This window comes from Cinclus cinclus, chromosome 12, assembly GCF_963662255.1.
Source record: "Cinclus cinclus chromosome 12, bCinCin1.1, whole genome shotgun sequence".
Classification (NCBI taxonomy): domain Eukaryota; kingdom Metazoa; phylum Chordata; class Aves; order Passeriformes; family Cinclidae; genus Cinclus; species Cinclus cinclus.
In genome coordinates, this window is record NC_085057.1 from 9,176,790 (window position 1) to 9,188,204 (window position 11,415).

Here is an 11,415-nt window from a genome sequence, read left to right on the forward strand (position 1 = left end):
AACCTTGCACCCTGCCCCAAATCCTTTTGTGCCCCACATCCCAAGCCCCTTGCTGCCCCCAGGCCGACTTCAAGTCCTTTCATACTCTCCTGACTCTCCATACTCTCTCTCTTAAGGCCCCTCACATAGGGGCCCCACTGTTTGCTGTTGCCAGGCTGTGCCCCTCCAGTTCCATGTCCTCCTCCCATTCCATGATCTGCCCCCCAAGGACACAATGCCCTCCCCCGCATCTCCCAGTGTGGCCCAGAGCGACGGGAGGGAGGAGACAGAGGCGCCAGATACAGCAAACAAGACCGTTTAAAAAACAAGACGAGACAAGGGCAGCGGCTAGGGCTGCGCTGCCGCAAGCGGGGGCTGCTCCCGCCCAGCCCAGAGAGGGGCGGACAGGGCCCGGCCCCGCCCAGCGGTCCTCGAGAAACGGGAGCAGGCACAGGCACAGTGCCCGGTGGGCACAAGCACAGGGGAGCCACGGGGTCCTGCACCACGGCCTAAAACTGGAGAGAAACACACGGCTGTTAGTCCCTGCTTACGATGCTCAGAGAACCCTCACCACCCTCCTCCGATGGAGGCACAGGGATTCGTGTTCAGCTTCTCCCACTGCCTCCCCAGGGGCTGTATATCCATCTCAGCACCTACCAAAAGGGTGTCATCCCCCAAGACTGCTGCTGCCACTGAGAAAGCTTTGGGGGGAGTCTCAAAAGCTGGCACTTCATGAGCAAAGGGGATACAAGCGCCTTTGGCATCCTTTCCTCCCTGTCCCCAAGAGGTTCCTTGGTCATGATGTCACCCTGCCTCACTAATGGACCCACACCCCACTCCCAAAATCAGAGACCCCCTCCTCCCATTTCAGAGTCTCACGTTCTTAAGGAACTCCTCTGCCACGATGCGGGCCCTTGCATTGACAGAGAGTTTCATCTCACTGATTTCCTTATCAATCTCTTCCATGAAGTGGATGACAAAGTCCACCAGCTTGTGCTTGTACATCTGCTCCGTGTGGAAGTTTGTGATCAAGAAGCTGATGTCATAACCCTGCACAAGAGAAAAGCACCCTAGGGTTTAGCACCCAAGTCACTGGCCATGCAAATTCACATCCCAGTTCTGCACTGGACGCCCTCCCAGTGCCAGGAGCGGAGCCAGGAGTTGCCTTGTCTGCTCCCTGTCGCCTCACCTCCACGGGCTTTCTGCGCAGGATAAAGAAGTTCTCAGCCCTCATCATCATAAAGCGCATGAATTTGTGGCACAAGATCTTCTCGATCTCATCAGCCTGGAGAGAGAAAAGGGAAGTGAGGCTTCCCCACAGGCTGAGCTCCCAACCCCTGCCCAAAGCCCCCCTCACCTGCTTCACCGCGATGCTGACGCGCACGGAGTTAATGGAACCCTCGATGAGAACCTTCTCCTTCTCGTTCCTGCTGATGATCACCGGCTGCAACAGCAGCTCTTTGCTGCTCCTGCAAAGAGAGGGAGGGCAGGAGTGACTCAGAAAGAAGCATTTACTGATGGCAAATAGGGAACGGCAGCCACAAGGATCACGGGGATGTGGGGGCTTGGCTAGAGGATGTTCCCGCGTCCCCAAGATGTTCCTCCTCAGGGCAGACGCTCCCTCGGTCCCAAGCTAGATCCCCTTCCTCCTCCCCACAGCTTCCCAGCTCCCTACCGGCACCGGCCCTGTGCCTAAGGGCTGGGGGGTGCCCAACGCACGGCAGGAACGGGCCAGCGGCCCCCAAGGCGGGCAACAGGGCTCCCCTGGTGTTCCCTTCCACCCCCGTACCTGACTTCCACCTCGGGCTTGTTGTGCCGCTCCACGACCTGCGAGGAGAAGTTCTCCAGGCACAGCGCGGCCTGCAGCGTGGCGCGCACCGCATTCAGGTACGGGCGCAGCGTAGCAGTCTGCGGGGACACGGCGGCGGCGTCAGACCCCCGACCAGAGCCCGGGGGTCGGTCTCGCCCCCTGCCCCAGCCCCCGACCGGAAGCCCGCAGCCCCCTCAGCTCCGCTCCTTCCGCCGGTCCCGGTCCCGGTTCCGAGCCTCCCCAGTCTCCCCAGCCTCCCCGGTGCCACCGCCCCTCACGGGACACCCCCCGCCCTACCATGGTGGCAGCGGCGCTCCGTTCCTGGCAGGCGGAAGTGGCTGATCACCTCTTCCGGGATGCGCGGCACCTCCCACTGCGGCGGGAGGGAGGGGGACCGGCAGGAGGCTCCCGCCCTGTGGCCTGGGCCCCCCCGCGGCACGAAGCCGGGTGGCGGCGCCGAGACTTCGCGCGGCTCCCCCCAAGCCCTGCTGCGCTTGGTACGGGCCTGTCAACGCTTCCATATTAGGGAAGGGAGACGGAGGGCGGGCTGAACCAATGAGCGACGGCGCGAGGTGCGGCGCGGCCAATGGGGAGTGCGGGGCGGGGCGCCCGCGGGGCCGGAAGGGGCGCCCGGTGAGACCCGGCCCCACGGCCTCCGTTGCGCCCCGGGGCCGTCCCCGCCTCGTCCCTGCAGTCCCCCGGTGATCTCTCTCCGGTTCCCCTCGGTGATCCCCGACCGGGTTCCTCGGCGCCTCGGTGATCCCCCCCGCCTCGTTCCCTCAGCACCCCTGTGATTCTCCCCACGTTCCTCTCAGCGCCCCGGTGATCCTTCACCTCGCGTTCCACAGAGCCCCAATGCCCCCCGACCCTCCGTAGCCCCCCACTCCACTCCCTTCCCTCCCGGCTTCCCCTGTTCGCGGCTCCCCCGTGCGCCCGTCGGTCCCCCAGAGTCTACTCGGTGCCCGGTCCCCACCGCCATGAGTGAGCTGAAGGACTGCCCGCTGCAGTTCCATGACTTCAAGTCGGTGGACCACGTGAAAGTGTGTCCCCGGTACACGGCTGTGCTGGCCCGCTCGGAGGACGATGGTATCGGCATCGAGGAGCTGGACACGCTGCAGCTGGAGCTGGAGACGCTGCTGTCCTCTGCCAGCCGCCGCCTTCGCGTCCTGGAGGCCGAGACACAGGTGCTGGGGCCACGATGGATCAGGGACAGACTCTGGTTCCTTGCCACGAAGGGGCTGCCCCTGGTCTGCCCCAGTGCTGGGCAGGGGACCTTATGGGACATCACTCTCTTCCAGATCCTGACGGACTGGCAGGATAAAAAGGGCGACCGGCGGTTCCTGAAGCTAAGCAAGGACCATGATGTGGGCACATCTGTAAAACATGGGAAGCCCAAGAAGCAGAAGCTGGAGGGCAAAGGGGGCCATGGGACTGGGCCTGGGCCTGGCCGGCCCAAGTCCAAGAACCTGCAGCCCAAAATCCAGGAATATGAGTTCCAGGATGATCCCATTGATGTGCCCCGCATCCCCAAAAATGATGCTCCAAACAGGTATGTGGGTATTGGGAGGCATTGGGATCATCTTTCTCGTTCCTTGGAGCACATGGCACAAGGGCTGCCTCCCAAAAAAGAGGTGCCACAGGTGGAAATGGGACATGTGTCACCTTCCACGTGCTCCCCTGCAGCTTCCTCTCACAATTCATCCATCCTCACAGGTTCTGGGCATCAGTGGAGCCATACTGTGCTGATCTCACCAACGAGGAGGTCAGAGTCCTGGAGGAGCTGCTCAAGCCGCCAGAGGATGAGGCTGAGCATTACAAGGTGAAAAGCTCCTTAAATCCCTTCCTTTGCCCTCTCTCCCCATCCCCTCTGGAATCTCACAGTGACTGTTCCTGCTGCCACGGCACTGGGAAGGTGGGAGGCAAGGTAGAGGCTCTGGGAGCTGTGCTGAGCCTTCCTCTTGCAGATTCCACCACTAGGGAAGCATTACTCCCAGCGCTGGGCACAAGAGGACCTGCTGGAGGAGCAGAAGGATGGAGCCCGGGCAGCAGCTGCTGCCGACAAGAAGAAGGGTGTTCTGGGGCCACTGACTGAGCTGGACACTAAAGGTGCCCCAATCCCACCCCTGCCTTTGCCCAGACGGGCTGGGAGTGCTTGTGCCCAGTGGAGCCAAGCCCAAGAAAGGCTGAGGTTGCCTTGTCCCATTGCTCATCTCTGTGTCTCTGAGGTTGCTTTTTCCCTCTCCTGCTTTGTCACAGATGTTGATGCTCTCCTGAAGAAGTCAGAAGCCCAGCATGAGCAGCCAGAGGATGGGTGTCCCTTTGGTCCCCTGACACAGCGTCTCCTTCAGGCCCTTGTGGAGGTGAGGAGCTCCAATGGCACCGTGCCATGGTGGCCTGACACTGTGGGCCATTGCTGCCAAGACCCAGGAAACCACTTTAATCCTTCCCTCGTGCTCCCTTTGCTAGGAGAACATCATCTCCCCTGTTGAGGACTCCCCCATCCCTGAGATCACTGGTAAGGACTCGGGAGCTGATGGTGCTGGCACATCTCCCCGCAGCCAGAACAAGCCCTTCAGGTGAGCAGCTGAGGTGGGCCCAGAGCTCTGCACTGCCTGTGGGAGCACCAAGCACACTGCTGGCTCCCTGCCTCTGTGAGTAACAGGGAGCAAAGGGCTTGTGGTGGGCAGCAGCCACTCTCCACCCTGGCAGTGTCCCCCACACCAAGTCACTGGAGGGGCGGATCAAGGAGGAGCTGGTGGCCCAGGGCCTGCTGGAGTCAGAAGACCGTCCGGCAGAGGACTCGGAGGACGAGGTATTGGCTGAGTTACGCAAGAGGCAGGCAGAGCTGAAGGCACTCAGCGCACACAACCGCACCAAGAAGCACGAGCTGCTGCGGTGAGAACGGGCTGGGCTGGGCTGGGTGCAGGCAGGGGGCTGCCAGGCAGGGCCTAACACCCCCTCGTGCCCCCCAGGCTCGCCAAGGAGGAACTGCACCGGCAGGAGCTGCGGCAGCGTGTCCGCATGGCTGACAACGAGGTGATGGATGCATTCCGCAAGATCATGGCTGCTCGGCAGAAGAAGCGCACGCCCACCAAAAAGGAGAAGGACCAGGCCTGGAAGACCCTGAAGGAGCGGGAGAGCATCCTCAAGCTGCTGGATGGGTAGCAGGGACCAAGGAGCCCCCAATTCGTATGGACCTCACCTGCAAGGGGCTGCCCTGCCTGAGCCCTGCCACCACGGGATGGAACTGGCATAGCCTTCCCCACGCCCTGAGTCTGCTCAGCCCTCCTACTCGGATGAAGGAGCCCAGCTGCTGCACCCTCCCTGTGTGGGGCTGTCACTGACTCAAGCTGGGCACCCCGTGGAGTTGTGGAGGTCCTTCCCTTGAGCATCCCCACCCCGGCTGGTGGCTTCCACTCCCATGTCGCCCATGCACTCCCCTGTTTTTCGGGTGGCATCAGCCAGGTCACTGCAGGGGCTAGATGTGATGGTGCGGTTCCCATGGTCCCCTGTCCCTCTCTGTGATGCGGGGCAGGGGGAGGTCCTAGCCCCCACATGGGTTGGACTGGGGGGAGTGGGGTAGGGAAGTGGCTGGAGGGGTGGGGGGCCTGGTGGGTGGGTGGCCGAGCTCTCCATGTACCGGTGGTTTCAATTGCCGCGAGAACGGGCAATAAAGGCAGCCACAGGCAGGTGTGGTGACAACTGGGGGCATCATGGGGGACAGCCCTGCCCGGCTGTGGGGGTGGGTCCCGCTAGTGCTGCGCTCAGTCTGGGGAGGGTGCGAGTGGCGGGGCTAGGTCCGTCCTGCAACTCCACGCGTGTACCCCACTCGTGTCTACCTAAGGAGTGCCCTCGCATCTTCATAACAGATGTGCGGGGGGAGCGCGTGGGTGATGCCGCGCCGCGCCTGTCGCCCTCCCCGTGCCTTTCCCGCGTGTCCACGCGCGCCCGCGGTCACGCGTGTCCCCCCCCTTCCCACCGCGGCCAAACCACCCCCTCCCATTGGCAGCGGCCGCGCGCCTGCCCGCCCCTCGCCGTGACGTCAGCGCTGTCCGGCGGCGCCGCGCCGGGAGGAGTCGCCGCCGCTCCGCCGCGGGGCCCGGGGCCGGGGCCGTCGGTAAGGGCGGGCCGGGGCGGGGGCGGCGTGCCCACGCGTGACACTGAGTAGCGGCGGCGGAGCTGCGCATCAACCGCGCCACTCAGCTCTGCTCCCACGCGTGTCCCGTCCGGCGCGGCTGTGCCAGCTGGCGGGCGTGGGGAATGGCGGTGGGGACGCCCCCCATGCACCTACTCGTGTCTGGAGTCTTCCTGCTGCCTGCTCGCTCCGCACCCGCCCCATGGGCGGGCATCGGGGGGGTCCCAGCATGGTTCCCCACTGGGGCAATCTACGCCAAAACTCGTGCGTCCACACAGCTTGTTCCCATCACCCCACGGAGACAACCCCGTAGCACCCTCTCACCCCCATATCCCCGTGCCATCCGAGCACGCTGACAGCCTGTCCCCACTCGTGTCACAGGTGGGAGTGGGTGGCACCACAGGGAACCATGCCGCTGGGGCAGGATGGGCCCAGCTGGAAGAAGAGGATAGAGGATATTCAGCGGATCTATGATTTCCGAGACGTCCTGGGCACGTGAGTTGCAGACTGGGGTGACAGCCAGTGCCAGCCCACCCGTGGGGATGGGTCTGCCCCTCAGGCTTTGCCCAATCTGACATGTGGAATCAGCTCAAATCCTGGCCCAAGATGGGACTTGCATATGAGGGGAGTGCTTGGGGCACAGGTGGCACCTCCCTCTGGTGCTGGCTTGGTTCCCTGTGCTGTGCTGAGGGTACCCGAGGATGGTCTCCTGGCTGGCAGAGGGGCTCCTGGCAGTGCTCATGGCCCTGTAAGGCTCTTAGGCTGGATTAGCAGGTTAATTATGTCAAGACTTAGGGTGCAGTACAGCACAAACACACTGCCTGTCTCTTCCCCACCTGGGCACTGGCAATGGGTCTAGCTGGCTCCTGGGTGGACCTGAGTCCTACAGGATGGCACAGAACAGGGCTACTGCAACTCACATGGGGGCTTAACCCCAGCACAGCTCGACCTTGGCAACACCACAGCCTTATCCTGCCTGATACGGGGATGGTGCAGCCACACTAGGAGGGTGGAGGGTGCCAGGCATCCTATTGCTGGCAGGATCCATGTCCAGCCATCCCAGCGGGCTGCTCCTGCTTGCTTTTCTCCTATAAATAGCTGGACTTTCCGCCTGTCGCCATGACAATCGTGGCATGGCGGCATCAGCAGCTCCGGCTGGTGGCCCCCATGCCCTGCTCATCCCTCATCCCCCCCAGGGGGGCCTTCTCCGAAGTGGTCCTGGCGGAGGAGAAGACGACGCGGAAGCTTGTGGCCATCAAGTGCATTGCCAAGAAGGCACTGGAGGGAAAGGAGACCAGCATTGAGAACGAGATTGCCGTCCTCCACAAGTAGGGGCTGTCCCAGCACCAGGGTGGGGGTTTCACTCTGTGCCCCCCCCACACCCGGCACAGCCCCCCACTGCCAGCACTCATTGCCGCATGTTATTGCTAGTGCCCAAAATAGCCAGCTGCACGTGATGACCTGCGGCGCAAAGCCTGGCTTCTCCCTGTCCCCTGGGGGCTGGGGTGGGGGACAGCCCGGTGCCCTCTCACCAACCCCCTGTGCTTCCCCCCCGCAGAATCAAGCACCCCAATATTGTGGCCTTGGATGATATCTACGAGAGTGGCACCCACCTCTACCTCATCATGCAGCTGTGAGTGACGTTCTGGGGCTCCAGAGGGGTGGGGGGGGCCATGCTGACGGGTGCTGCCCATCCCTGCAGGGTCTCGGGGGGGGAACTCTTTGACCGCATTGTGGAGAAGGGCTTCTACACTGAGCGGGATGCCAGCGCCCTGATCCGGCAGATCCTCGATGCTGTCAAATACCTGCATGACATGGGTATCGTCCACCGTGACCTGAAGGTGAGCAGTTGGGGGAGGACACACACAGCACTGTCGTAGTGGCAGGAAGAGACCCCAGAGTCACCCCTTCCTTTTCCCTCCTCTCCTCGAAGCCCGAGAACCTGCTCTATTACAGCATGGATGAGGACTCCAAGATCATGATCAGTGACTTCGGGCTGTCGAAGATCGAGGGCTGTGGCAGTGTCATGTCCACAGCCTGCGGCACCCCTGGCTATGTGGGTGAGTGTCTACCATGGGCTGCCACCACCCTTGGTGTGGGGTTGGGGTCCCCCCCTCACTGCTGCAATCCCCCCCAGCCCCTGAGGTGCTAGCACAGAAGCCCTACAGCAAAGCAGTGGATTGCTGGTCCATCGGAGTAATCGCCTACATCCTGTATGTATTCCCACTCCCTTCCCCTCTTGGGGGCCTGGCACCTTGGGGCTGCCTGGGACCAGCATCCACCTCCCCACTGCCTCCCTAGGCTCTGTGGTTACCCCCCTTTCTATGATGAGAATGATGCCAAGCTCTTTGAGCAGATCCTGCAGGCGGAGTACGAGTTTGACTCACCATACTGGGATGATATCTCAGACTCAGGTGAGCTGGGACCACCAGGGCAGTGGGGCCTGTGAGCCTGACACAGCTTCACAGTACCCAAGGAATGGTGGACACAGGCACTCAGAGCTGCTCCATGCTCTGTCCCAGCCAAGGACTTTATCCAGCACCTGATGGAGAAGGACCCTGGCAAGCGATTCACCTGTGAGCAAGCCCTGCAGCATCCCTGGTAATGGGGAGACCTTTTGCTGTCTGCCCCTCTCTCCAGCTCACTCCACTGGTGGACTCCTGCTGACTTCTATTTTGCTCCAGGATTGCTGGGGACACAGCCCTGGACAAGAACATCCACCAGTCAGTGAGTGAGCAGATCAAGAAAAATTTTGCAAAAAGCAAGTGGAAGGTGAGTGTGGGGTGCTGGTGGGTGTTAGGAGGTGCAGTAGCCCCTCAGGCACCCTATACCAGCTGATAGACACTGTGGGGTCAGTAGCAAGCTTTCAATGCCACGGTGGTGGTGAGACACATGAGAAAGCTGCAGCTGGGAACCAGCCAGGACGTCCCTGGGCAGACAACTCCCACCAGCCCTGGTGAACAATTAGTCGGGGGGACCAGCAATGGTGAGCCCAGAACCCCCTATCCCCATCCCACACCCCTTGGAGCTGCCATCAGGACCTCACCCTCTTCCTCCCTGCAGGGTCAGAGTGTGAGCGCCTACCCCCAAGAAGAGTTCAGCATCTCCCACCAGACTGAGCATGGCCCCACATAGCTGCCTCCAAGTGGGCCCAGGGGAATCCAGCCCTCCATGGGCACCATGTGAGGTGGGGGGCTCTGCCGTGCAGGAACAAGGGAGATAGTGTGGAGGCACCCTGCTCAGCTTATCCTGGTTATGTGAAGCTGCCCCTACTGCAGCCTCACAGCAGAGTTCTGCATTGGGGCAGGAGCACACCAGAGCCCTCCAGCTTGGGGCTTTGTCCCGGGCCCCTTCCCGTACCCCTTCCCTCCCTCCACGCCTGGCCTGGCACTGTCCTACACCCCCAACCCTAGCATGTTCAAGGAGAATTTTCCAAATGGATGTTTCTATTTTATTGCTTGTAATAAAGGCAAAGAGACCAAAGGTACTTGGCTCAGCTCTGCATTGAGGGAGCTGTACACAGCCCTGACCCATCCAGCTTCACTGCCCAGGGCAGCAGCTTCCCCCATGCACACAGTGGGCAGGTGACAGACAGCTGCCCACACCCCTCCATCCATGGCTGGCAGCAGGTGCAGTGTCCCACTCAAGTCACTGTTCCTCCTGAGGTGTCCCTGGAGGCCCCAGCCCCATAGCTGTCCCAGCCTCAGGTCTGCTAGACCTGATGCTGGCTGCTGGCTGGCTTCTGACCCTTACGGAGGTCAGCACAGAACAGGACCTGGAGGGGGGAGATAATGGGGTGGGCATGGCTGGGGTGGGGGGCAAGGGTGCCAGAAAGGGGGGTACTCACTGCCTGCGCCCAGCCAGCACGAGGGCCCCACAGCCCCCGGAAGAAGTCGCCTGTGGAGAGAGGGTGAACGCCAGTGTGGTGGCACACTTGCACCATCCACCATCCCTGAGGGTCCCATGTCAGGATCCAGCCCTGCCCTCACCGATCTCCTGGTAGGCCCGGGGAGTGAGGCTCTTACCACCCAGGGCCACGCCGTAGCGCTGCCGTGCAATGTGCCAGACGTGGGTGTCCACCGGCACTGCCTCCGCCTTGTCCAGGGACAATAGGCAGACACAGTCGGCCACCTGCCACCAGCAGCACCCAGTCAGCCCCCAATGCTGGTCTCTGCTCCCTGTCCCACCCCCGTCCTGGCACCCACCTTGGCACCTACACCAGGCAGGGCGCACAGCACCCTCCTGGCCTCGGCATAGGGTGCGGTGCGGAGCTGGAACAGCCCCTCGGGGCCGAGCCCCTCGGCGATGGCCCGCGCACTGCCGCTGACAAACTTGGCGCGGTACCCAAAGCCCAGAGCCCGCAGCCGTGCCTCGGCATCAGTGCCTGCGGGGGCACAGCAGAGGGACGTGAGTGGGCACAGGCGAGGCCATGGCAAGATGACAGCGGCAGCAGCAGGGCAGTGGTGGACCTGTGAGGGCCGAGAGGGACGGGAAGGCATGGAAGGGCCGGGCATCGAGGCAGCAGAGGCGGCGTCCGAAGGCCTGGCAGAGGCGCTCGATCATGGCAGTGATGCGGGAAATATGGTTGTTGGAGGTGCAGATGAAGGAGAAGAGGCATTCGACGGGGTCCTGCCGCAGCACCCGCACCCCTGCAGGCAGGATGCGGTGAGGGGAGGCCAGGCAGGTGCTATGGCCATCCCTTGTAGCTCCGTGGGGCCACCTCACCTGGGAAGTCCTTGGCCACCTTGCGGAACAGGGGATCGGCCGCCCCCCAGGCACGGTACAGGGCCGACAGACCCACATCCAGCTGGAAGTAGTCACGCAGGATCCGGTCCGTCTCTGCGGCGTCCAGCTTCGCTGCTTCGGGGAGGCACCCATCCCGCTCCTCCTCATTGTGCTCATCCTCCTCGCCGTACACCGTGTACCAGAGCCGATCCCCGTCCTGCCGTAGTGTCCAGACGCGGCCCCCTAGCACACCCGTCCAGGCCCCCGGGCTGCTCTCCCACCACCTGCCACAGACGGGGCGGGGTCGGGGCCGGCTCGGACGCGCGGGACCGAGCCGGGAGACGCCCGAGACCCTCGGGCTGGCTCACCGAAAGCTCTGTCCCGAAGACAGCACCAGGTCCAGGCGCAGCTCGGCCGGCGGGCACGACAAGCACCGCCACACGGACGGGCAGGCAGACGGGTCGTCCCGCAGCTTCATGGGGGTCGGGGAACAACTGCGCGCCCCCGGCTGCCCCACTGCCCCGGCCCGGCCCCACACCACCCCACAACCCCCCAGCCCGTGCTCCCGGTCCCACACCTCCTCGCCCGGCCCCGCCGCCTCCCACCACAGCGAATCCCGCGCAGGCGGAGCGCCCGCCGCTCCCCGCCCCAGTTCCGCTCGCAGCCGGAAGCGGGGCCGGGGCCGCAGCACGTGTCCGCCCCGCTCCCGCCCCGCCCGCAGCGGCCGCGGCTCCGCAGCGGAGGTTTATTTTCTAAGAATCAATAG

General features: G+C 63.1%; 4 protein-coding genes across 9 annotated transcripts; 2 read left to right on the plus strand and 2 right to left on the minus strand.

The window, feature by feature from the left end:
- Positions 1–279: 279 nt before the first annotated feature.
- Positions 280–2,144, minus strand: ARPC4 (actin related protein 2/3 complex subunit 4). Its single transcript, XM_062500527.1, has 6 exons — positions 2,087–2,144; positions 1,769–1,887; positions 1,337–1,448; positions 1,169–1,264; positions 859–1,029; positions 280–494 (listed from the first exon to the last, which is right to left on the minus strand). Exons 1-6 carry the CDS (start codon positions 2,087–2,089, stop codon positions 489–491), a joined length of 507 nt encoding a protein of 168 aa, XP_062356511.1. The 5' UTR covers positions 2,090–2,144; the 3' UTR covers positions 280–488.
- A 427-nt stretch (positions 2,145–2,571) lies between these two features.
- On the plus strand, positions 2,572–5,335 carry TADA3 (transcriptional adaptor 3). Of its 2 annotated transcripts, XM_062500510.1 has the most exons (8): positions 2,572–2,973; positions 3,088–3,338; positions 3,503–3,608; positions 3,754–3,895; positions 4,046–4,149; positions 4,256–4,365; positions 4,499–4,684; positions 4,762–5,335. In XM_062500510.1, exons 1-8 carry the CDS (start codon positions 2,767–2,769, stop codon positions 4,952–4,954), a joined length of 1,299 nt encoding a protein of 432 aa, XP_062356494.1. In that variant the 5' UTR covers positions 2,572–2,766; the 3' UTR covers positions 4,955–5,335. The 2 variants fall into 2 exon arrangements, with proteins under 2 accessions (XP_062356494.1, XP_062356492.1); XM_062500508.1 differs by having other exon boundaries at positions 3,754–4,149.
- A 998-nt stretch (positions 5,336–6,333) lies between these two features.
- On the plus strand, positions 6,334–9,082 carry CAMK1 (calcium/calmodulin dependent protein kinase I). Its single transcript, XM_062500524.1, has 11 exons — positions 6,334–6,419; positions 7,121–7,252; positions 7,483–7,557; positions 7,627–7,765; positions 7,858–7,984; positions 8,062–8,137; positions 8,226–8,338; positions 8,447–8,525; positions 8,609–8,696; positions 8,784–8,910; positions 8,988–9,082. Exons 1-11 carry the CDS (start codon positions 6,334–6,336, stop codon positions 9,041–9,043), a joined length of 1,098 nt encoding a protein of 365 aa, XP_062356508.1. The 3' UTR covers positions 9,044–9,082.
- Positions 9,083–9,368: 286 nt separating this feature from the next.
- Positions 9,369–11,142, minus strand: OGG1 (8-oxoguanine DNA glycosylase). 5 transcript variants are annotated; one of them, XM_062500517.1, is made up of 7 exons: positions 11,018–11,142; positions 10,650–10,933; positions 10,394–10,573; positions 10,130–10,308; positions 9,914–10,055; positions 9,772–9,821; positions 9,369–9,699 (listed from the first exon to the last, which is right to left on the minus strand). In XM_062500517.1, exons 1-7 carry the CDS (start codon positions 11,125–11,127, stop codon positions 9,637–9,639), a joined length of 1,008 nt encoding a protein of 335 aa, XP_062356501.1. In that variant the 5' UTR covers positions 11,128–11,142; the 3' UTR covers positions 9,369–9,636. The 5 variants fall into 5 exon arrangements, with proteins under 5 accessions (XP_062356501.1, XP_062356500.1, XP_062356499.1 ...); XM_062500516.1 differs by having other exon boundaries at positions 9,369–9,821; XM_062500515.1 differs by having other exon boundaries at positions 9,369–9,857.
- Between the last annotated feature and the right edge of the window lie 273 nt (positions 11,143–11,415).

What these genes read in the sequence shown, in the direction of transcription:
- ARPC4 (XM_062500527.1), bottom strand. An exon ending in AAGCCCGAGGTGGAAGTCAG is followed by an intron (nt 1,449 to 1,768) that starts GTACGGGGGTGG and finishes CTCTCTTTGCAG; the next exon opens with GAGCAGCAAAGAGCTGCTGT. An exon ending in TGCGCAGAAAGCCCGTGGAG is followed by an intron (nt 1,030 to 1,168) that starts GTGAGGCGACAG and finishes TCTCTTGTGCAG; the next exon opens with GGTTATGACATCAGCTTCTT.
- TADA3 (XM_062500508.1), top strand. Translation starts at nt 2,767, where the DNA reads ATGAGTGAGCTGAAGGACTGCCCGCTGCAGTTCCATGACTTCAAGTCG. An exon ending in TCCTGGAGGCCGAGACACAG is followed by an intron (nt 2,974 to 3,087) that starts GTGCTGGGGCCA and finishes ACTCTCTTCCAG; the next exon opens with ATCCTGACGGACTGGCAGGA. An exon ending in AAGAAGCACGAGCTGCTGCG is followed by an intron (nt 4,685 to 4,761) that starts GTGAGAACGGGC and finishes CGTGCCCCCCAG; the next exon opens with GCTCGCCAAGGAGGAACTGC.
- CAMK1 (XM_062500524.1), top strand. Translation starts at nt 6,334, where the DNA reads ATGCCGCTGGGGCAGGATGGGCCCAGCTGGAAGAAGAGGATAGAGGAT. An exon ending in TTCCGAGACGTCCTGGGCAC is followed by an intron (nt 6,420 to 7,120) that starts GTGAGTTGCAGA and finishes CATCCCCCCCAG; the next exon opens with GGGGGCCTTCTCCGAAGTGG. An exon ending in GAGATTGCCGTCCTCCACAA is followed by an intron (nt 7,253 to 7,482) that starts GTAGGGGCTGTC and finishes TCCCCCCCGCAG; the next exon opens with AATCAAGCACCCCAATATTG.
- OGG1 (XM_062500515.1), bottom strand. Translation starts at nt 11,127, where the DNA reads ATGAAGCTGCGGGACGACCCGTCTGCCTGCCCGTCCGTGTGGCGGTGC. An exon ending in TCTTCGGGACAGAGCTTTCG is followed by an intron (nt 10,934 to 11,017) that starts GTGAGCCAGCCC and finishes CGTCTGTGGCAG; the next exon opens with GTGGTGGGAGAGCAGCCCGG. An exon ending in GGTGGCCAAGGACTTCCCAG is followed by an intron (nt 10,574 to 10,649) that starts GTGAGGTGGCCC and finishes TCCTGCCTGCAG; the next exon opens with GGGTGCGGGTGCTGCGGCAG.